Below are 25,278 nucleotides of genomic sequence, written 5' to 3' on the forward strand. Positions count from 1 at the left end.
TAATTATAAATTGTCGAACAGTGTTGATACTTGTTTGGTTCTTTATAGTTGGAAAGTGTGGGTGGATGGTGTGTCTACCACTTGCATGACATTGGTTTTGGCTTAGATGCCATATATTGCCATGAGGTCCATTTTCCCTCAAATGCTAATTTCTGAATTTTTTTTTATTTTTTGTATATTTCTGATTTTTTTCTATTTTGAATTTATCTTCAACAATGGCCAGCAGGCAGTATTCCCTCGGCATGGATGTCATCAACACACTTCTAATGGAGTTAAAAAGAGATGTTGATGATAATATGGAGCTTGCAACCTCATGTGTTTGATATTTATTTCTCTGATAATTTCTCCTTCGTATTTGTCAATATTTTTCTTGTGTGTATTAGGTACTTGAAATTGATTTATATAGTGTTTTATTATTATTATTATTATTATTATTATTATTATTATTATCATTATCATTATTATTATAGATCATAGTTTATGTATATATAATAATTTGATATTATTTTACTTTTTATTGGTCAGCAGTTTCTTATTTTGATTTCATTTTACTTTGATTGGCTACCGATTTGCTATTTGATATCCTTTTACTTTTATTAGTTACTAATTCTATTTTCTCTTGCTGTAAGTATGGTATCAATTTTGTGTTGGTCACATCAAGCTTCCTGAAAGGACTCACTGTCATAGCTGCCCACCTAAGACTGACCACATGACAAACACCACTTGTTTGAGGAGCAGGAAGCCTGTTTGTCTATAGCTTCAAACTGTCTTGTATCTGAACTGTACCTGATAGTTATAGCTAGGTTAAATCATGAAACTTTCTTTTTTACTACTTGTTTGTATAAATACGGAAATTTTAATCTTTACAAAATAGATATCACCCATTTTTTATCTAAAATTTATTTCAAAGAATTTAAATTTTATATGATAAAAATAATTGTCAAACATCCAGAAAGCCATCATATCAGTTTTATTCCAGTCCACTAATAATTAGATAAATAAATAACACCTTGAAATTTACATACCCATTCTTCATTTCAAGTGGTAGATTGGGCTGTAAGAGTTGTTGCGGTCTGCGGCCATTTTGTTGACATACCCGAAAGGTAAGTTGGCATATCTCTATATATTCTTGTTCTGTATAGAATTCGTGATATTTTGGTATATTTTAATGCATAAATATCATATTTTATAGGAGATACAATGATTTTCATAAGAAATTTACATTGTGAAACTAGGCCGTAAAAAATGACCTTTAGATTTCGCCCCTGATATAACAGTAAATTACATCTTAGTGCACATTTTATTATGTATTTCTGTTCTAGGATAATATGAGTTTATTCTATAAAGAAATTAGCCTCTTCCTATTTCATTTAGGTTCCAGAAAAAATTAGTGAAACTTGGACTAGTTTTTTGGCCAAAAAAAATTACCTTTTTTTTTTCGTTTCAGATCTTGACTTCTATGGGTCCAACTCATTTCCAGCAATTACAAACTGTTGCTTTGCCATCTAAGAAGGTGTCCCTAAAGAGATTTATGTGTATATGTATATTTCTATTTTTTGTGAATATTTACGTCGTCTTTTTTTTTATACTTAAATTTTTAATATATTTCCAATAAATAGTTATTTTGTAGATGGGTATCATTTATATTTTCAGTAGTTTTTAGCATTCTTTTAAGTATTTTTAGCAAGTCAAACAATACAGATTGATGCATAACTAAATTTTTCCTGAATTTTTTTTGGAGTCGGGGTCGCGCACAACCGAGTATACCCTTAAAGGGGTGTCAGAGTAGCGTACCTTTCCAGGGTTAATACCCATTACTCTAATTACTTTCATTGTCATTACTATTATCAATAAAAAGTTTAAACACATCACCATAGACTCATTCAGCTTGTCAAAGGAGTCATCTTTAACATTAAAATTTTGATTCTACTTGATACATTGCAGATCTTTAAAAATCTGATAGCAGCTTACTTCAAATCTTAAGATTCACAAAATTTTCCTTGGTCAATTTTTTTACTATGGAATTTAATGAAAAATTGTAACAAGGGACAATGATAAATTACATTAAGAAAATGAGAGATACTATGATCATTCAAGCAATTATTACATAAAGAAAATGAGAGAAACTATGAGTAGCTATTAACCTATTAAAAACAAACTAACAAAAAATACTTTTCATATCTTACTGCTTTCAACAATGCATGCCATGAATACAATCTACAAGCATTACTCAAAATATAAGTGTACTGTACCATGGTTAATTTGCATTTTTCGATTGCTGTATCTTTTACTGTAAGACCTACATACATATACAATACTGTACGGTATGTTACACAATCTATTTCAATATAGTACACACACTTAGTTTTTCATTTCATTTTCATTTATGCATGTAATTTTTGTGTGTTATTGTGAGAAAATATGAATGTAAAAGATAAAACAAAATAATGCTGTAAGTAACATGGTCTAATAATAATCTGAGCTCACACATAAACATTCCATACATTGAGAGTGAATCATTCTTCATTTCCAAACACCGCATCATTAGCCTGAGTGAAAATCTGCCTCATTTAATGCATACGATAAATTGAGACTGTGTCTAAGTGTTGTAGATCTACATACCCACTGCACACAGACAGTACTGGGTGTTTCCATAACTGCGGTAACCCTTCAGGTTGACCGTTCGCTTACGTGCAGAAGAGTCCATATGTTTCGGTATGACTCTATATCTATATACTGTATAAGGCTGATGACTGAATGCCATCAGTTCTGTCCTGTTTAGTCATTCAACCAGTCAGTTGTGTTCACACACTGCTCTTTGTATCTGCTGATATATCAGAGAAGACTGTCTACTAAGATATAATAAACAACCTGATAATTAAAATAGAATTGTGTGTGTTATTCCTACATCGCCTACAACTGGTGGCAGCAAGACGGGAATTGGATACACCTAAGTCTATGTAGAAGATTGCTTATTTTTTAGAGGGAGTCTGGAACTGTCACTGCTACAGTGAGTGCCTGAGCAACTGCGACTGTGAACCGCTGATTTTACCGATTAATCGCTGGATATTTCTATTTTTCAATTTTTTGATTATAGAAGAAACATTTAGAAGTCACAATCCAGTGTTTAAAACAATATGACAAACACATTTTAAGAGACAAGTTTCTCAATAGTAACGATCATAATGTGAGTAAAACATAAGAAATGGAGTTCCTCGTTAATGTTCATCCAGTTGCGTCTGGCGTGTCTGCGAAGAACCAAGCTGTCCAGTGAGCAACTGTTTTATACTGTGTGAGGAATAATATTAATTTGGCATCCGAACACTTTCCTTGAAAAAGGCAGATGTAACTGCTATGACATAGGAAGAAAGGAAGGCGACATAATTTATTGCCCAAGTTTGAGGTTGTTATGTTGTACCTTTTTAGGAATACAGCGTGGTTTACACCATTTAATGCTTTTCTTACTGACCTGAAGTGATGCCACATAACTTCACTGAATCTGACTGAATGATTCGCAACGAGACTGTATTCTCCGCAAAGGCAAGCTCCAAAAGTTATTGCTTCGGTGAATCAAACTTAAGAATTAAAGAAGGCTTGCATTATTTGCAGATCACATGAACAATCGGTAATTCATGAAAAAGGAATTATGTGGTGGAAGTGGAAAATCTATAAAGAAAGTGGACCAAGGTAAGCAAAAGAGGAAATTAAAAAAGGGAGAGGAAAAGAAGAATAAATTTGAAACGAAGACTGCAGTAAAACTGCAAAATGAAGATGATGAAAAGCTGCAAATTTTGTGGATGAAGTCCTGCTTTTGGCAAAAATAACTATCCTGTATACTGTCATGTATATAAAAGCTGCCAGAAAAAGGGACATTTTACTGTAAAATGTAAAACACTTAAGGTACAAACAATAGTAAACGAAGACAGAAGCAATGAGAAAATGTGGCTGTCCGCAGTGAAGCGAAACGATGACAAGATCATACACAATGATGAAATTTAACAACTGCAATGTCCAATTTTGGCTTTATCCCGGTACAACGGTCAACTGTATTAAAAATAGATATGTTCACAGACATAAAATGTTATTTTGATAATAAAATAAATTTTTGAATATACTTACCCAGTGATTATATAGCTGCAACTCTGTTGCCCGACAGACAACTCTACGGTAAAAACTCGCCAGCGATCGCTACACAGGTTGCGGGTGTGCCCAACAGCGCCATCTGTCGTCCAGATACCCAGTACTCAATGTAAACAAAGACTCAATTTTCTCCTCGTCCCACTGCGTCTCTATTGGGGAGGAAGGGAGGGTCCTTTAATTTATAATCACCGGGTAAGTATATTCAAAAATTTATTTTATTATCAAAATAACATTTTTCAATATTTAACTTAGCCGGTGATTATATAGCTGATTCACACCCAGGGGGGTGGGTAGAGACCAGCAATATATGTTTACACTTTTATGAGTTAAGAGTTTTTATTTCATTTTAGAAGTTATCAAAATAACAAAAACAAAATAAATAGGTACCTGGTAAGGAAGTCGACTTGAACAATTACTCTGTCTTTTAAGTACGTCTTCCTTACGGAGCCTCGCGATCCTCTTAGGATGCTGATCGACCCCTAGGATCTGAAGTATCAAGGGTTGCAACCCATACAACAGGACCTCATCAAAACCCCTAATCTAGGCGCTCTCAAGAAATGACTTTGACCACCCGCCAAATCAACCAGGATGCGAAAGGCTTCTTAGCCTTCCGGACAACCCAAAAAACAACAATAAAAACATTTCAAGAGAAAGATTAAAAGGGTATGGAATTAGGGAATTGTAGTGGTTGAGCCCTCACCCACTACTGCACTCGCTGCTACGAATGGTCCCAGTGTGTAGCAGTTCTTGTAAAGAGACTGGACATCTTTCAAGTAAAATGACGCGAACACTGACTTGCTTCTCCAATAGGTTGCGTCCATTATACTTTGCAGAGATATATTTTGCTTAAAGGCCACGGAAGTTGTTACAGCTCTAACTTCGTGCGTCTTCACCTTAAGCAAAGTTCGGTCTTCCTCACTCAGATGTGAATGAGCTTCTCGTATTAACAATCTGATAAAGTCTGACCAAGCATTCTTTGACAAAGGCAAGGATGGTTTCTTAACTGAACACCATAAAGCTTCAGATTGGCCTTGTAAAGGTTTAGTACGCTTTAAATAGAACTTAAGAGCTCTAACAGGGCATAAGACTCTTTCTAGTTCATTGCCTACGATCTCCGATAAGCTGGGGATATCGAAAGATTTAGGCCAAGGCCGAGAAGGCAGCTCATTTTTGGCTAGAAAACCAAGTTGTAGCGAACAAGTGGCTTTTTCTGACGAAAATCCTATGTTCTTGCTGAAGGAATGAATCTCACTGACTCTTTTAGCCGAGGCTAAGCATACCAGGAAAAGTGTCTTAAGAGTGAGATCTTTCAGGGAGGCTGATTGTAACGGCTCCAACCTGTCTGACATGAAGAATCTTAGTACCACGTCTAAATTCCATCCAGGGGTAGCCAAACGACGCTCTTTGGTGGTCTCAAAAGACTTAAGGAGGTCTTGCAGATCTTTATGTTTGGAAAGATCTAAGCCTCTATGCCGGAAGACCGATGCCAACATGCTTCAGTAGCCCTTGATAGTGGGAGCTGAAAGGGATCGTCCTTTTCTCAGGTATAAGAGAAAAACAGCTATTTGAGCTACAGAGGTACTGGTCGAGGATACAGAAACTGACTTGCACCAGTCTCGGAAGACTTCCCACTTCGATTGGTAGACTCTAATGGAAGAAGCTCTCCTTGCTCTAGCAATCGCACTGGCTGCTTCCTTCGAAAAGCCTCTAGCTCTCGAGAGTCTTTCAATAGTCTGAAGGCAGTCAGACGAAGAGCGTGGAGGTTTTGGAGTACCTTCTTTACGTGTGGCTGACGTAGAAGGTCTACCCTTAGAGGAAGACTACTGGGAACGTCTACTAACCATCGAAGTATCTCGGTGAACCATTCTCTCGCGGGCCAGAGGGAAGCAACTAACGTCAACCTTGTCCCTTCGTGAGAGGCGAACTTCTGCAGTACCTTGTTGACAATCTTGAACGGTGGGAATGCGTAGAGATCCAGATGTGACCAATCTAGGAGGAAAGCATCTATATGTATTGCTGCTGGGTCCGGGACTGGAGAGCAATAGATTGGAAGCCTCTTGGTCAGCGAGGTTGCGAAGAGATCTATGGATGGTTTTACCCCAAGTGGCCCAAAGTCTCTTGCACACATCCTTGTGGAGGGTCCATTCGGTTGGAATTACTTGCCCTTTCCGACTGAGACAATCTGCTATGACGTTCAAGTCGCCTTGGATGAACCTCGTTACTAGGGAGATGTCTTGACCTTTTGACCAGATGAGCAGGTCCCTTGCGATCTCGTACAACGTCAGTGAGTGGGTACCTCCTTGTTTGGAGATGTACGCCAAGGCCGTGGTGATGTCCGAGTTAACTTCCACCACTTTGCCTCGAAGGAGAGACTTGAAACTTTTCAAGGCCAGATGTACTGCCAACAGCTCCTTGCAGTTGATATGCATGCTCCTCTGACTCGAGTTCCACAGTCCTGAGCATTCCCGACCGTCTAGTGTCGCGCCCCAGCCCACGTCCGATGCGTCCGAGAAGAGAACGTGGTTGGGAGTCTGAACAGCCAGGGGAAGACCCTCTCTTAGGTTGATATTGTCCTTCCACCAAGTCAGACAAGACTTTATCTTTTCGGAAACCGGGATCGAGACCGCTTCTAGCGTCTTGTCCTTTTTCCAGTGAAAAGCTAGATGGTATTGAAGAGGACGGAGGTGTAGTCTTCCTAGTGACACAAATTGTTCCACGGATGACAGCGTCCCTACCAGACTCATCCACAGCCTGACTGAGCAGCGTTCCTTCTTCAGCATCTTCTGGATGGATAGAAGGGCTTGATCTATTCTGGGGGCTGATCGTCTTGTTGTTCAGCAACGTCCTCATCAGAGGGTTCCTCATCCGAAAACTGACGAGGAAACGGCAACGGAGTGGGCAACGTCTGGCTCGCTGAGTCCGGTCGCACTGGTGGATGCGTGACGGAGCCGGACGCAACATCATGGAACTGCTGCACAGTCTGTGAACTGTCAACAACCATGGGTGCGCGAGGAAGCACAGCGTCAACCCGAGACTGTCTAGACCGTCTGGGTTGTGCAGTCAACACCCTACCGGGTTGCTGAGGTTGACGCACTGCGTCAAAACAAGTCACCTCTGCTGGTTGTTGAACGTCCTGAACGTCAACAACCACCTCCGAGCGTCGCTTAACGTCAACGTGCGGCTGGCAACCCACACAGGGTCGCATCGGTGGAGGAACCACCTCAACTGGCAGACGCGAGTAGGTTACCTCAGCGTCAACAGGGCGCACAACCGACCGGTTGGAAGGTTGTTGGCCAGAAGGTTCGGTAGCAACCTTCTCCGCATTAAAGTCCTCTATCAAGGACGCAAGCTTGGACTGCATGTCTTGCAGCAAAGCCCATTTAGGGTCTACGGGAGCAGGTGTGGCAACAGACGGGGTTAGCGACTGAGGCGGTACCGCTTACCATCCCTGAAAGCCTTGTTATGCATGACATAATTGTACAGCAAAACTTCAAAGGCTCAAAAACAGCTGTGAAGTTGACCTGTAAACAACTTGGAGCGTCTCCTGGCCAGGCGCCAGGGAGAGTCTACGAGAATTGAGAAGTCTATCTGGGCAGAGGCATGAACTCCCAAGCCGAGAACTTCTCTCGTGTCATATCAGACTCTCGCTCTATAAACCAGTTTAAAAGAAGGGAAAGCAAAGGCTGTATCCCCCAAACTCCTCCTGGTGAAAAACCAGTCGCCTAGCCAACGTAAAGCTCTCTAGGAGAGCGAGAGAGCACTAGCTTAAAAACAACGGCTTCGAAGTAGCTAGGCCTAGTGTAAGCTCTGACGTTTAGGCGAACGAGGAGCAGCAGTCACAAAAAGATCCGGACAAAGATCCTTAAAAAAATCATCATGATTTAATTAAAGTCCATAGGAGGCTAAGCAGCTTTAGGCTCCTCTCCATCTGACAGAGTCCTCAAGGGAATATCAGTAGGAGGGGGAACAGCAACTTCCTCATCTACAGGAACCTTGTCCGATAAAAGCTAAGTCTCAAGCAAGGGAGAGACCTACCGTGGTGGCAATGCTTTACAAGCAGAGTCCACACTCACTGGTGCATTAGTAGCGGACCAGAACGCAACGTCATGTAACTGCTTGACAGTCTGTGAACTGTCAACAACTGAACTGTCAACCACAACAGGTGCGTGAGGACGCACAGCGTCCACTCGAGACTGCTTTGACTGCCTAGACTGAGCAGTCAAAACAACTCTAGAATGCGGAGGTTGACGCACAGCGTCAAAACAAGTCAACTCCGATTGTTAGTGAACGTCTTGAACGTCAACAGGAGCATCAGCAAGTGGCCTAACGTCCAAATGCGGCTGAAAAACCACACGAGACCGCATCGAGTGTGGTTCTAAACAACCTGACTGACGTGACTAAGCTACGCCAATGTCAACAGTAAGCACAAAGGAACGTTAGGTTGGCTGAAAGCCAGGATATCGATGAGATAAACGGCTAGACTCAACGGACTAATCGGCAGAATAGTCTTCCATAAGGGAGGCAAGCATATACTGCATGTCTTGCCATACAACCCATTAAGGATCAACGGAAATGGTTGTGGTAAGAGACGAGGGTAACGTCTGTGACCGCAACACTTTGCCAACAAAAAAAGACTCGGAGTCTGTGTTACGCTTTTGTTAGGCGGCAAGCAGTTATCCGATGACTGCATAGGGTCAGAGCTGTCCTAATGGTTGTAACCAGGACGCTGGACCTGTCCTGAAAGGACTGACTTTCGCTTAAGGGCTTCGAAACCTTGTGACAGGTTTCTTATGCGAAAAGCCTTCGGATGACGAGGAGAAACAACGTCTCTCTCGTCTTATGGTAGGGGAGATCTTGGTAAGATACACCCGATACCATAGAGGGAAAACGTCTGTTCGTTGATCAAGGCCTCTCGAACCCATAAGTCGTTTGACATTACTTCTCCCCTGGGCTTGGGAGCATGCAAGAGGTCCCGGACTAGGTGAACGACAGGCACGAACAGACGAACCCTCGGACGCAACACTGTAACACTTTGCGCATATCACTTTATCACTTCGATTTTCTGTTTTGCACTTATTTCACTGAAATCGAAACTTTTACTGATTTCTACCTGAAACACGCAATTCTACCCTTCATTAAAAGGTAGTAATTGCAAAATCAGTCGTATAATGCAAGCTCATTAATACCAGCAAAAAACAGAAAACATATTTTAAGATAAAAAAATCAGTGGCTGGGAAAGAGACTAAACACTAGTTCATATAACTACGTTTTCAATCTCTCACCGCACATAGCCTGGGGACGAGAATAAAAAACTAAAAACGTTTTATCCTTCCTCCCCGTACAGCGACTAGGGACGAGAGTAACTCGAGAACAACGTTACCCGCTTGAACGGAACGTTTTCTCTCCTCTCTCTCCCTCCGTCTCTATCTCTCTCTCTCTCTTTCTCTCTTAATTTCGCACCTAAGAGAAGAGCCCAATTATATTTCGTCAAAAAAACATGTTATTTGACTAAAGGAAAAAACAAAGGTTTTTCAAATAAAAAGTTCCTTTAAAATAGAATTTAAAACATTTAAGCTAAGAAAGAATGAACAAAACGTCAGAATCGATTTACTCTTACTGCAAAGTGAAACCGTGATACTCTCTCTCTATCGTAACGATAGAGCGCATGATGAACGTCCTGAACGTCAACAACTGCGTAGCATAAATAAACTAAACGTTAGTTCATCTTTGAAAACAGTACGAAGACTATCAAAGAAATTCTTTCATAAAATATTACATTTAAAAAGTTTTAAATCCTTAGCTCTTTAAAAGCTAATTACGATATAAAGGGCTCAACGTTGATTAACTTCGGTTTCCAAGTTAGGACCGCCTACTCTCAGGAAAGGTCTATATAAACAAAACATTAAAATTATTTTTATATGTTTATAATAAATGGAAAGTTAATCGAAGAGGCCTAATAAAGGCGGAGAGATATAAAATATATAGAGGAAAATCTATAACGTGATAAGATAATTACTAAAAGCCTAAACACACTTCCGTCTAAGGGAAGGGTCGGCCATTTAAAAGTGAAAGAAAGTCCATACTCTCTTTGTCACCATAATTAAATCTATCCAAAACGAGTTCAAGATTTAAGATGAAGATAAAACACCTGCATAGCGAAAGCTCAAAACTAGAATAAAGTACTTCACCAATTAGTTGTGAAAAAACTCCAGTTTAGCAACAGCGAGTAAGTACGTCTTGTCGATAGCTCGACAGAGAGAAAATTGAGTCTTTGTTTACATTGAGTACTGGGTATCTGGACGACAGATGGCGCTGTTGGGCACACCCGCAACCTGTGTAGCGATCGCTGGCGAGTTTTTACCGTAGAGTTGTCTGTCGGGCAACAGAGTTGCAGCTATATAATCACCGGCTAAGTTAAATATTGAAAAGTGAAGAATAATACAAAACATCTTTACATGTGGAACAACGTACAGTAGTTAAGAAAAATGCTGGTAAATAATCATTAGTCTAAGGAAGATCATAGTGTTATTTTCTGTAGTCTGTAATCACCTGCAATCACTCCTTGATATGTATACCTGTACAAAAATATGCTTTATGACAATAAATGAAGGAAAATACTAAGTTGCTAGCGGCAAAGCAAATGACCAGCTTGGTGAAGCACCTATGACTGCCAACCCAACAGTTACTCCCAAGGTACTGCCTTGCAGGAATATCCCTATTTCTATAACGAGGTGGTGAAAGAACTGGTAAAACGCAAAATCTTAGTTTCATTCCAATATATGAACCGACTAAATGGGTTTCCCAAATGGTGCCAAGTAGGAAAATAAGTTTGTATTGACCGTCAACTACTAAATACATCAATGATAATACTACCAACTATAGTACTTACTTTCGATGAACTTCTACCAAAGCTAAACAATGTAAAGATATTTAGCTAAGTAGATGTAAAAGAAGCATTTTGGCACATAAAATTTGAGGATGAATCCTAAAAAAATAACAACAATAACACCTTTGAGCAAGGTATTTCAAATGAAACTTCATCATGCCCTTGTCAACTTGGATAGTGTTACCTGGGTAGCTGATATTGCTGTGCTAGGACATGAAAGCACCAATGAAGCTGAAAAAGATTGAGTATTGAATCTTGACATTCTGCTACAATGATGCAAGGAGAAGCACTTTACCCTGAACCCAGAGAAAATGTACCTGAAACAAGAGTGAAATTGAATTTCTTGGGCACAGATTGACAAAGGACAGGAATTATGACCAGCTACAAAAAAGTCGGTCAATTAGAGAAATGCTGAATCCAGAAGTTCGTCGTCTCTGTGCTAAGGTACATTATTTAGTTTGTTTTACCAAACCTTGCCAAGGACCTACAGCTGATCCATAAGTTGCTAAGGAACAAGGTTGATTTTGTCTGGTCTGAAGAATGTGACCAAGCCTTCAAGTGACGGAAACAAAAGGTGTAACTCACCCGTACTGTACTTGTAATTTATGATCATGATAAGGAACTTATTCTCCAAGTAAATAGTTTAGAAAAGAGCCTAAGAGCTGTACTACTCCAGGATAAAAGGCCAATAGAATATGCTTCAAGAATCTCGGATCGAACGAACGTGGATGGTCTCAGCTCAAAAAAGAAACTCCAGCAATAGTATTTGGGTTAGAGAAGTTTGATCAGTATACCCTCAGAAGGAAAGTGATAATCTACAATGACCATCAACCATTTGAAGTTTTGTCAAAATCACTGATGATGAGAATTTTTTGCAATAATTATGAATTTATATCGATGAAAGAAGAGAAGTTACATCTGACAGATATGCTACATCGAGCATACTGTACGGTACTTGGAAACGCATGAATCTGATCATTAACACCTCAAAATGTACCTGACAAGAGGATGGAAGAAACCCTCAGAAGAAAAGTGATAATCTACAATGACCATCAACCATTTGAAGTTTTGTCAAAATCACTGATGATGAGAATTTTTTGCAATAATTATGAATTTATATCGATGAAAGAAGAGAAGTTACATCTGACAGATATGCTACATCGAGCATACTGTACGGTACTTGGAAACGCATGAATCTGATCATTAACACCTCAAAATGTACCTGACAAGAGGATGGAAGAAATCCTGGAGTTAACTGCAAATAATCCCCTCTCTCAACTAATAGATTACATTGTACACAGTCGGCCTGAGTTCAGATATAAAGTAGCAAATGAACCCAAAACTTTCTTTAACTTTTGTGACAGCACGAAAATTATATATATAAAGGTGAAAGGGTCTTTACACCAAAAAAATTATCGCCGTCATTAAAAAGCTACTGCACGCTTCTCACAATGCTCCAGAAACAATGAAGAGGAGTGAAAGAGAAACTGTTTATTGCCCTAGAATGCTCAAAGAAATTAAAAGGATGGCAAATTACTGTCAAAGTTGCTAAGAGCTGAAGCCAGTAAAGAGGAAAGAGCCACTCATCACAAATGATTTGGGAAGTCAATCCTGGGAGAAGATAGGATGCAATTTACTTGAGCTTCAAGGATGTGACTATCTAGTAGTTGTCGACTATTGCACCAATTTTATGAAGTACCTGAATCTCCAACAGCAAGACATATTACTCACCGAAAAGGTGTGTGATATATTTGGAAGACCTACGACTTTGGTGAGTGACAATGGTTCACAGTTCACAAGTCGCAAATTCCAGAACTTTATAAAAAATGAAACACTGATCACCAAACGTCATCACCTTATCACCAGCAAGGCAATGGAAAGGCCGATGCTGCAATAAAAATAGTGAAAAACTTGATGAAGAAATGTTTAAAAGAAGGTTAGAACATGTATCTTGCACTACTCGACCAGAGAAATATGCTGTTAGTCCTGCTGAAGCAATGTTTAGCATGAAAATTGTGACTCAGATGAAAGAGGAAATAAGCAACCTTAAGATCCAGAGAAAGTTAATGATACAAAAATCATACAACAGGGGAGCTAGAGTTAACAAAAATTTCCATTAATCAATATATGCCCTGACAGAATGGCAATAAACCGAGTTTATTTGAGACCAAGATCTAGGACATTTGAACCAGAACATAATTCATATCTCTATCAGGATCAAAGTCAACTCCAACATACTGACAAATAACAGAATACCTGAAATGAAACTGCTATACCTAGCAAGACAACCCACAGTGAACCTGAAGTGAAGATAATACTCATCACTTCAGTGAAACCAATTGGTATGCAAGTACAAGGCACCTGAAACCTGCAAGACAAGCAGAAAACATATAACTGTAGAACAACCACCTTAAAGGGAAAGAAAACCCCCAGTAAAACTGAAAGACTATGCCTGGCAAGGGACTGATCAAAATTAACTTAAACAAAGGATCAAGTATGATGTAATCTAACGACTTATGCAAACGATAAGAATTTTTTGTAGAAACTGAAATTTTGATCTTGAGGATAAGTAACCGAGAGTTTGATGATATCTGTTAGATAAGTGTTATCTTAACTTAGAAAAAGAGGCATGTTGACAATCTACATAAGAAATGCACACAGACAGTGATGGATGCTTCCGGAACCACAGTGACCCTTACAGTCGATAATTTGTTTACATGTAGAAGGGTCGATAATTTGTTTACATGTAGAAGGGTCGATAATTTGTTTACATGTAGAAGGGTCGATAATTTGTTTACATGTAGAAGGGTCGATAATTTGTTTACATGTAGAAGGGTCGATAATTTGTTTACATGTAGATGGGTCGATAATTTGTTTACATGTAGAAGGGTCAATAATTTGTTTACATGTAGATGGGTCGATAATTTGTTTACATGTAGAAGGGTCGATAATTTGTTTACATGTAGAAGGGTCGATAATTTGTTTACATGTAGATGGGTCGATAATTTGTTTACATGTAGAAGGGTCGATAATTTGTTTACATGTAGAAGGGTCGATAATTTGTTTACATGTAGATGGGTCGATAATTTGTTTACATGTAGAAGGGTCCACATGTTCGGTATGATTCTAGTATGTTCCCTATGTCTAAATATCAGACTGATAACTGTGAATGCCCTCAGTTCTGTTCTTTTTAGTCATTCAACCAATTAGTTAGCTGTACTGAATTCACAGGGTGATATCTTTATATTTGCTGATATATTAAGAAGACTATCTACCAAGCTACAATTAGCAACTTGATAATTAATACAGAATTGTGTGGGGCACTTCTACATTGCCTACATTAAGTTACTTTGAATATGCATAATTTTAATTTCATTTGTTCATTTTAATAGAATTCAATACAAAAACCTACAATATTAAGAGATTTTGTCTAGCTTATATTTTGTTTATTTACAGTAATTAAGAATATGAAAACAATGCGACTGTTATACCCTAACTGAAAATCTTAGCTTAAAAAAGCTATGTTAAGAAACTGAAAATGATCAGTTAAAAGAACGACCACAAATAAGAATTAAATTTGATTATTAAGGATATACTGTACTTGAAAACGATAATTTTCAAATTAGGACTGAATTTTTTCATGTTGTAAGTTTTTAAGGAAGAGTAAACACCAAGAGGTTACGAGCCTACTAAATAGTGAATCACAGATGCCATATATAGGGACAAACTTAAATGGAAGTATATCAAGTAAAATTTTACTAAAATCCCCCAAAAATTATGATTTCCATTATCACTCCATTAACAGGTCAGATAATTACATATAGAATATACCATTAAAAATAGCAATCTCTGCAAAATTCACTTTCAGAGCCTTAATACAATCTTTAGACATACTTTAAACAAGGCTCTGAAAATGGGATATGTCATTAACTTACCAGGTAATAACGCATGCGATTAAATATTGGTGAAATATTTGTAAGAAAATCCCACGTCTCTTGTGGTGTCTTTTTCTCAAGAATCTCTTCTAAACAGCACCCTTCAACAAATAAATTTGTCATACTATCACCTTTCTGGCCTGTACTACTGTTATAATAGTCTACTCCTTCCTCACAGGAACTCCATTGTTCATGCTCATGACACACTCCCACCGTAGGAACATATTCCTTTTTATTTTTCAAAGAACTTGACTCCAACAATGTATAATCATTGCATGTCTCAAAGGCTCCTGAAGACTTTGATTCAAAGGAGGCCCTTCGGTCAGAGACATCAAATTCTGGAGGCCTTTTTGTTGCAGCATGTGTGTATAGTTCAAGATATAAGGCTTCAAATTTATCCATTTCATTATTCAGTAATAACAGTGGATTATTTCTAGGACTCATTTTGACTAAGACTTCAGTTTTCTAAGGAAAAAGAAAAAATAACGAAAATATTGAACTAAAAAGTTGTTTTAAATTTACATGACTGCCAACTTGTATACACACACATACAAACACAATCCTAAGGAACCATGGCAATTTTCTACTTTTGCTGATGAGAATAATATCTGAAGTGCCAATAAAGGTTTGGATTATTATTAACACACACACACCACAATCACTACTTATGATTCACACACTAATTATGATAATATTACTCTCTCACTATTGATTTGTATATAGTACATTGAATATATCAGAAACAATGGTGTAAAGATAATAGTTAGTAGATAAAATTTTAGTAAACACATCCTCCACAGCTATTGAAATAGCTATAACAACTATATCTTGAAGCACCAACATTGAAAATTTCAATAACAATTTTTTAAATTAAAATATCTTCTTAAGAAAAAACTGTAACAACATTTCTGAAAGTACACTTTGATATTTGTTACCTTTAGGTGATCTTTTAAGAGACCTAACATCACTCTTGATTGTACAAGAGAATCTCTTTACAATTCACTGTACAACCTCTATCACAAAACTGCGGTCATAAAATGAACATATGTTAGCACATCAGTTCACTTTATTCTGCCCTCACTCGTTGTTCAACAACTATCATAACCACTTCATAACATTACAGCCAGAAAATCACTATACAGGATATGCTCAGCAAACTGTTAAAGCCTCAGATAAGATAAATTATCAAAACAGTAACAAAAGCACTCTGTAGCTATATCAAAATAGGCCAGATTAACAGAAAAAAAAATATTCTCTCAAATTTTCTGCTTAAACAGCAACCATGATTTTGTGAGAGACACAACCAAAAATCAGACATCTGTTTGTGAACACCTGCTTATGAACACCTGCTGAGCACAAGTGCAAAGATGCTCCACAACACAGAAAAATCAATCTAAAAATTCCCTTACTAATCCTCTCTACAGTGTTATTTACTTAGGATTGAAACTGTTCAGTACATTTTTTCAACAATTGCTGAAACTCAGATTACTGTTAATAAATAGAATTCTCACATTAAAAGCTTTTGATGCATAAACTAACGCTTACACTCTTACACTCTAACAATACCAAGAACATTAAGTGACAACATTACCTGTTAGAAAAAATAACCTAACCAAGACAATAATTTTTAGTTCACAAATCTTTTTCCTTTTAAAATATGGAAAAATTAATTAATCATATCTACACTAATCATAAGTGTAGGGCTGTGAAGGTGAGCTCATAGGAGATCTTTAACCAGTATCTGGTCGTCATACTATATAATCAAGGCATAATTTTTACTTTGTCTTACCTTGAGCAAAACCTTTTATTCGGTTTCAATAAATCATACTACAAGTATTGTATTGCTCTATACTTCTAATTAGACAATTTATCTTTGTAGTTCCAGTTTTGATTTGCTTTACTATTATTTAAAGGGATAACAAATGTTCATAGATTTTTACTTTTCCTTGCAATAAAGTCAAGTCCTTTAAAATAGGGAAATGTCTTCAGCTGGCTGGTTCTTTTTCTTTCTTGGAAATGCCAGTCTCACTTTTTACTGCAAGCAATTAAGTCATAAGTTAAAACTGGTATTTAATCAGATGTTCCCACCACTTTTAACTTATGACATAATTGCTTGCAGTAAAAAATTAGCATTTTGTAATCAATCACTGCTCATTACCTATCAAATATATAGCATGTAATGACTGCCAATATGAATCTGTCTTCCCTGAACCCTTTACAGTTCTATCTCTTTCTTTGACAGCAAGTACATACTATAAACTGATGAACTTGCTCAAGTGCTATCATGGGGATTAATAAATAGACTGCAACTGTACCAAGTAAAATAAAATGAGTTTAAGAAAAAAGTTATTCTGAGACTACCCCTACAATAGTACTTCATTCAAATCACTTTGACCAAGCCATCTGTTTGGTAAGCAAGAAAATTGAGGATTTTCTTCTCAAACAATTGCATCTAAGGGACGTTTTATCTGAACCAGTAATTTCCAAGCTTTATATCCTGATTGCTGTGACAAATCGTCATGGAACTATGAACAGCAAACACAACACTATTTCAAGCCTTCCAAGGGAGACCTCTATTAAAAATCTAATTACAATTTTGTCACCAGACTCAAAGCACTAGTGAAGACTCTATTCCATACCTGTTATTCATTGAGTGGACTTATGTTTCAACATTATGTAGCAATTTACAATGAGTATGTCCAAAGTACAGTTTTTTCTCAAACTGGCCAAGCTTATTAGGGGAGACGGAGATCAAGATCACTTATCATCATGATGTTTAGCAGTAAGGGGTGGGAGGCTGGTAAGTGGCACCTGTCTGGTATTTTCCATACCCTTTAGATTCATTCACTTCCACATACCCATTTATTGAATTCATTTCCACAACATGTATGTTCAAATCCTAAATTCCCAGCAGTAACTTCTTGATACCTGCATGTCCATGGGTCTGGGGTCTGCAGCACTTCATGCTTGGCTGGTCATGAGCCCGTCTAAATTGTATTTGGCACATCTGAAAAGTTTTTTTTCCAGTCTCAGGGATTTAGCTGGCTGTATTTGCAAATTAGAATCGGTAGGGACTCATTACAGAGTTGCTAAATAACACGAGACATTAGATATTGTTTATAAATTCACAAAAGGCCTACACCTCTTGATGAGCAAATAATCTACCTTGCTGGTTGCTGTGACTTTAAATCAATGGTGGTCTTTGCTAGTGAAATTGGGAGACATGCTCTTGAGATTGAGAGTACCTTAAAATATTACTTGAACACTGGAATAGACATAAGCCTAAATGTTGAACCAAACAAGTTAATTTATCCATTGTGACAAATAGCCAAGGCACATTTTTCACAGTAGGAAAGACTGCAATGTGCATCGATCTTAGGCTTGAAAGACGTGTGATGGAAAGACAGCAATGATTGCTAGTTACAGGCTATAAGACTTTTAATGATCCTGGTATCTCCAGCCCTGTTGCAGTTGGATAATCACAACAATTAGAAATGTATTTACACTTACTAATAGGCATGAACCAGCACTAAGACCGGCAGACTTGGTCCAACTAATCTACTAGTATCAAGAACTTTCAGATTGGGTATTCTAAAAGTCTTGACATTTGACCTGGAAGCAATATCTGTATCTGTCAGGTTATGTAGACATTTAACCAAACTGAGACAGAAAGGTACCATTGAAGGAACTGTGTTTATGATGATAGCATTTTGCAGCCCTTTAACAAGTGAAAGGCATCTATCACTAGAATTCCAGAGCAAATCCTCAGAAATTAGGATAAGAGATACTACAAATCATCTAACACATACCAATAAAAGAGCAGCAACACACAATTTTGATATTCAGGCATCAATTAAATCTCCTAAGACTAGTGGAGAAGTATTGATTTAAATTTCAAGATAGAGACAACTGGCGAAAGCTAACAGAGGCCCTTTGTGTCAATAGGCGTAGGAGATGATGATCATGATGATGATGATGATGATGATGATGATAATGATGGTTAGTACATACATACATATACCAAGGCACTTCCCCCAATTTTGGGGGGTAGCCGACATCAACAAATGAAACAAAACAAAAAAGGGGACCTCTACTCTCTACGTTCCTCCCAGCCTAACAAGGGACTCAACCTAGTTCAGCTGGTACTGCTAGGGTGCCACAGCCCACCCTCCCACATTATCCACCACAGATGAAGCTTCATAATGCTGAATCCCCTACTGCAGCTACCTCCGCGGTCATCTAAGGCATCGGAGGAAGCAGCAGGGCCTACCAGAACTGCGTCACAATCGCTCGCCATTCATTCCTATTTCTAGCACGCTCTCTCACATCTATCCTCCTATCACCCGGAGCTTCCTTCATTCCATCCATCCACCCAAACCTTGGTCTTCCTCTTGTACTTCTCCCATCAACTCTTGCATTCATCACCTTCTTTAGCAGACAGCCATTTTCCATTCTCTCAACATGGCCAAACCACCTCAACACATTCATATGCACTCTAGCTGCTAACTCATTTCTTACACCGGTTCTCACCCTCACCACTTCGTTCCTAATCCTATCTACTCGAGATACACCAGCCATACTCCTTAGACACTTCATCTCAAACATTCAATTTCTGTCTCTCCGTCACTTTCATTCCCCACAACTCCAATCCATACATCACAGTTGGTACAATCACTTTCTCATATAGAACTCTCTTTACATTCATGCCCAACCCTCTATTTTTTACTACTCCCTTAACTGCCCCCAACACTTTGCAACCTTCATTCACTCTCTGACGTACATCTGCTTCCACTCCACCATTTGCTGCAACAACAGACCCCAAGTACTTAAACTGATCCACCTCCTCAAGTAACTCTCCATTCAACATGACATTCAACCTTGCACCACCTTCCCTTCTCGTACATCTCATAACCTTACTCTTACCTACATTAACTCTCAACTTCCTTCTCTCACATACTCTTCCAAATTCTGTCACTAATCGGCCAAGCTTCTCTTCTGTGTCTGCAACCAGTACAGTATCATCCGCAAACAGCAACTGATTTACCTTCCATTCATGGTCATTCTCGTCTACCAGTTTTAATCCTCATCCAAGCACTCGAGCATTCACCTCTCTCACCACTCCATCAACATACAAGTTAAACAACCACGGCGACATCACACATCCCTGTCTCAGCCCCACTCTCACCGGAAACCAATCACTCACTTCATTTCCTATCCTAACACATGCTTTACTACCTTTGTAGAAACTTTTCACTGCTTGCAACAACCTTCCACCAACTCCATATAACCTCATCACATTCCACATTGCTTCCTTATCAACTCTATCATACGCTTTCTCCAGATCCATAAATGCAACATACACCTCCTTACCTTTTGCTAAACATTTCTCGCATATCTGCCTTACTGTAAAAATCTGATTCATACAACCCCTACCTCTTCTAAAACCACCCTGTACTTCTAAGATTGCATTCTCTGTTTTATCCTTGATCCTATTAATCATTACTCTACCATACACTTTTCCAACTACGCTTAAAAAACTAATACCTCTTGAATTACAACACTCATGCACATCTCCCTTACGCTTATATAGTGGTACAATACACGCACAAACCCAATCTACTGGTACCATTGACAACACAAAACACATATTAAACAATCTCACCAACCATTCAAGTACAGTCACACCCCCTTCCTTCAACATCTCAGCTCTCACACCATCCATACCAGACGCTTTTCCTACTCTCGTTTCATCTAGTGCTCTCCTCACTTCATCTATTGTAATCTCAAACTCAGTGATAACAATAAAAAAACATTAAAAGACTGACAAGAGATCATTAAAAGAAACTGCACTAATCAAAGGGGGACTAAAAAAATAATGGAATAGGATAAGTATATAGTAATAATGAACATGATACCAATAGAAGATATGAAGTTACAAGGATGCTGAATATCACCAAACAAGGTGCTGAATTTAAAAAACTGTATTAGATTTCAAAAAGCAAACAAATGCTTTCAGGAATGACCCTCATATATTTTCAAGGAAACTCTTTTGACAGTAAAAAGAACTCTGGTCTAAATTTGATGTTCAAAAGTCTCTGAATTTTTCTGGGAATCTTATTTTGATACTGTTAGGACTGGATTTATAGATTTGGGCTATAGAGCAAAGAACTGGGACATGCAAGGCCATTTTTGGTGCTAAATGATATAAGATCAAACAGACCAAACACCTTGACAAATGTAATACCAACAAAAAAAATTATTTCATTAGGGTGCCACTCCTGGTCAAAACGGTACCCCATACACAAGAGTTTATATCGACTTCTTTCGTTTTAGACCAACTTACATTAATTCTGCATAAAATCAGGCCAAACTTTGACATCCCACAGTTTACAGTAGATACTGAATCACCAGGCTAGTTCAAAAGAACTCTCCATATGAGGCTTCACCTTTTATATCAAGAAGTAGTTCACTAATTATGTTGATATTAGTTTTGAGAGTCAGAAGGTTTCATTAATGACGGATGGATGTGCAGAACATTCTAACATACACTCTGAGATCCTTAAAAATACCAAGTAATGTAACAAGTTCATTTTCTAGACAAAGCTTTTGGTTAATTCTGGCATGACCTGATACAATTTGCAGTAAACTGGTACTACTTTCCAATTGAGTTTAGGCAATATGTATATGCTTATTATGAATAACTTTCCATTGATCAGAACCTGCAGCAGGACCATAAAACCAGTGACTCTTCTCATGGGATTCTTCCAAAGCTGCCCAATGTCCATTCAGTTCTTTAATATTGTCTGGAACATTAGCTTAGATATGGTTGAGCCTCCATTAGCTAAGGGATATACTTTGAAAGTAGGGATAAAGTTGTAGAGGTAAAATTTAAGGAAACCTTTATATATATATTCATATATCTATATACCTTTAAATATATATATATATATATATATATATATATATATATATATATATATATATATATATATATATATTTTGCAGTCCCCGCTGGCATTGGCACATAGGGCAAGAGTCAACCGATCCTACATAGTCTTATGTCCAGATATTTTCTTGTCTTCGGCGGCGATGTATGTTCGACTAGGCATCTTTCTCTAAAACAGACTGGTTTCATCACAATTGAAAACTTGCTGCTCTACGTAGCCTTCATCCTCCAGGATCTTTTCGAACTTCTTAACAAAATTGTTAGCAGCCTTGGTGCCCGAACTTGAAGCCTCTCCGTGCCGAACAACTGAATGAATCACGGTCCGTCTCTTAAATTTCTCGAACCAACCGCGAGACGCCTCTTATTGGTCCGTCGTAAGATTGGTTGAACTCTCCCCTGCATCACCCCCAGAGCCCGCCACCTTAAAGTCATAATAGAAATGCTGGCCTTCTCGCAAATGACCGTTTCAGTGATCGTATCGTCAACAATCTCTTTTGTCCTATATCCATATTAACAAAAGGCGTTCCATCTCTTCCAAGGTAGCGCTGCGACGTTTTGAAATACTGTAATGGTGATCCCCTTCGATGGTTTGACTGCTTTAATGGCTGCCTTCTGCTTGATGATTGTCAAGGTCGTAGACATATTCTGGCCATATTGTTTAGCCAGATCACTCACATACACCGCGCTTATGTTTTTCTACAATTTCTTGCTTCAATTCTAATGAAAGCATAGCCTTCTTCCTTTTCTCACCACTACTAATACCTGTACCGAAACTAAGCTTCTTAGGACCCATGATTATACGTAAAATCAAAAATGAAACTTGAAAATTGGAAGATAATAAACACTGTTAATAATGGACCGAACAGGGTACAACCACACGATGCACACGAGAACAGAGAACTAACCGACGTGGCACTCACTGGCGTCCCTCCAACGTGCTGCCGTCTACCGGCGTAAACAAGAAACTACGACCGATGCTTCGAGAAAATTGTACGCGTATGGTCTGCGTCGGATGTTGTAGAAAAACATGAGTGCGGTGTGCGTGTGTTACAGTGGATAGCGTGTAACAGCTGAAACCATAAATCTGCATCCCAAGAACCCTCTAGAGTTTGTCGCTTTCTTTTCTGGTCAGTACTGTACCGACTGTACACTGATAAACTTTCTCAGGAATTATTACGAGGTTGCTGCATTGACATAGGGCCTTAATGAATTCTTGCAATATATCCATCTAGTGCTAGTTCCTATCTCATCCCCAGATTCCTACTTCCCTGTAAAATACTTGACATACTATTCCCATGCCTTCCCTCAGCCGTTCACCCTAGTACTTCATGCATGTCCTCCCTTCTCTTGTAAATATGATTAATTCATTTCCATCTCGACAGTCTTAAATACTGATCAAGGGTCTAGATTTGTGGAATTTAGGTCTAGCACTAGGACCATGGAAACCATTTAGCATTGTGGTACAACTTAGGGAGAGTCGCTCAGTTGCAATATGCAGTACAACTAAAAAGGCTGTACAGCAAGGTGGAATAGCGAAAGTGCAAAGGAGGTAAAATACAAAGCTAAAAACTGGATGCAGCTGGGATCCAAAGGAACAGTGGAGACATTTTAGTAATTCCTACAGTGTATCATGTAGATGGGCAAACTGACCTCATGCATTCTACTATTGCTAACCTTCTGCCCTTGTGCACAATCCTGCCGCACAAATTAAAATTTCCTTTTCAAGACTTTATTAGCTGTATTAGGACTCCTGTCCATATCAATGTTGGCAAAAAAAAGGCTAAAACTTTCTTTTCCAAGGACTACCGAAACATTCTAAATGCATACTATGCTTTACATAAATTGTTAAATCCATAAAGCCTTTTGGATTAATGAGTTTGAGCTATATGGTTCAGCAATGGGGCCAGGAGGTCATTCAATGCTTAAAAGCAAATGGGAAAAAACACCCTCAATTGCACTACGAAGTTGAAGATAAAGTGGTTGGACAGCAAGCAAAAACAGAGGTACAGTAAAATAAAAGGCTAAGGCCTCAAGTAAGGCATACAGTGCATTGCCTGAGGTGCAACAACAAGACTAACCCCATCAAGGCTACGATCTAACAGGTGCAACTACAATCACTATGGCATTGAGCCATAGGTACTAGACTTTTATCAAAGGTATTTTGAATACATTAAGAATTAAGCTTTAAAAGGTTACTAATTGCCGAAATATAAAAAAAAAAGGCTTACTTTTCTCAGGAATGATTTCTTGAACAAGGCTAGAGCAAATTCAAAATAAATCTCTTATTGTAAACATTTGCTAAGTCTGCTACCCTTCTAACATTTCAAAAACATTAACCCAATTTATTTGCACTGCTAATGTCTGCCAAAAATTTAGCTAGTATATCATGTTAACTTTTTTTGTATGAAGGGTTTCTCCAATTGTTCAACAGTGCATGCCTTGCGTGACTGGAAAAGGTTCTGTTACTCTTTACAAATTCATAATACAGTACTGTACTACTACATCACGGTAATTTTTCACCAGTGGATTATTTAACCTTAGATGAGCAGCCTTATTATGTTCTACTGCATCTTCCTATGAGTGATCTTTATCTTTGGTCATGTTTCTGACCACCACAGAAATGTATTTAAGAAGCTAAAGTGAAAAATGGGATATGCATTTCTTTGCTTAGTCTATATTTATGTTTGTTAAGAGACTATTACTATACAGTATTTTCATACTATAGGATGCATTTCATTAAATTGAGCCATAAGGGTAGGCATATGAGCCACAGAGGCAATTCAGAGCAGAGATACAACTGGTAGAAAACCCACAGTTGCACAATGAACTTAAAATCCAGTACTGTACTGTACAGTATATACAAGACAATATCAGTTTTATTTACAAACAAAAAATGGAACATTAAATTTTAAGTAATGCTAGTCATTGAAAACAATATTAGAGAAAATAGTTGCATTTGATTATTTTCCATTCCTATTACAACCACTATAATATCCGCTTTGAATATTGTACCAGAAAAGTTTATATAAGTGCAGCAGAAATTCATAAATATAAATACTACTTATTCTGAGTAAACACCCAGTACATAGTACTTCATGTTCTTTGTAGTCTGTTTGGCCCAGAGCTGCAATACAGTCTTTACTTTTCTTCTTGCTCCATATGTCTTTCAACACACACCTAAATATCAATGTATATCTTACCTTGCTCCAATTGTCATTTGTTTCATTCAAGAACAAAGCCCTACAAAAGTCATGAAATGAGAATCCATGGTGTCTTTAAGCTACTGTATTTAAATACTGTAATGTCAATTTATGAGCCATGTTTAAGTTTTTATCTATAAGGCAGTACTAATCCTGGAAAAAAGTTAACCA

The 25,278-nt window shown here is 38.0% G+C and overlaps 1 protein-coding gene across 2 annotated transcripts in view; it reads right to left on the reverse strand.

Moving 5' to 3' along the window:
• Positions 1-14,434: 14,434 nt before the first annotated feature.
• Positions 14,435-25,278, reverse strand: part of LOC137627023 (uncharacterized) — a 65,754-nt gene continuing 54,910 nt past the window's right edge. Inside the window, exon 3 of one of the 2 annotated variants that reach the window (XM_068358008.1) lies at positions 14,435-15,426. In XM_068358008.1, coding sequence (XP_068214109.1) covers positions 14,953-15,426 — 474 coding nt within the window. In that variant the 3' untranslated portion in view covers positions 14,435-14,952. The remainder of the gene's footprint in view (positions 15,427-25,278) is intronic. The other variant, XM_068358015.1, reaches the window with a different exon arrangement.

This window comes from Palaemon carinicauda, chromosome 2 (assembly GCF_036898095.1).
Source record: "Palaemon carinicauda isolate YSFRI2023 chromosome 2, ASM3689809v2, whole genome shotgun sequence".
Classification (NCBI taxonomy): Eukaryota; Metazoa; Arthropoda; class Malacostraca; order Decapoda; family Palaemonidae; genus Palaemon; species Palaemon carinicauda.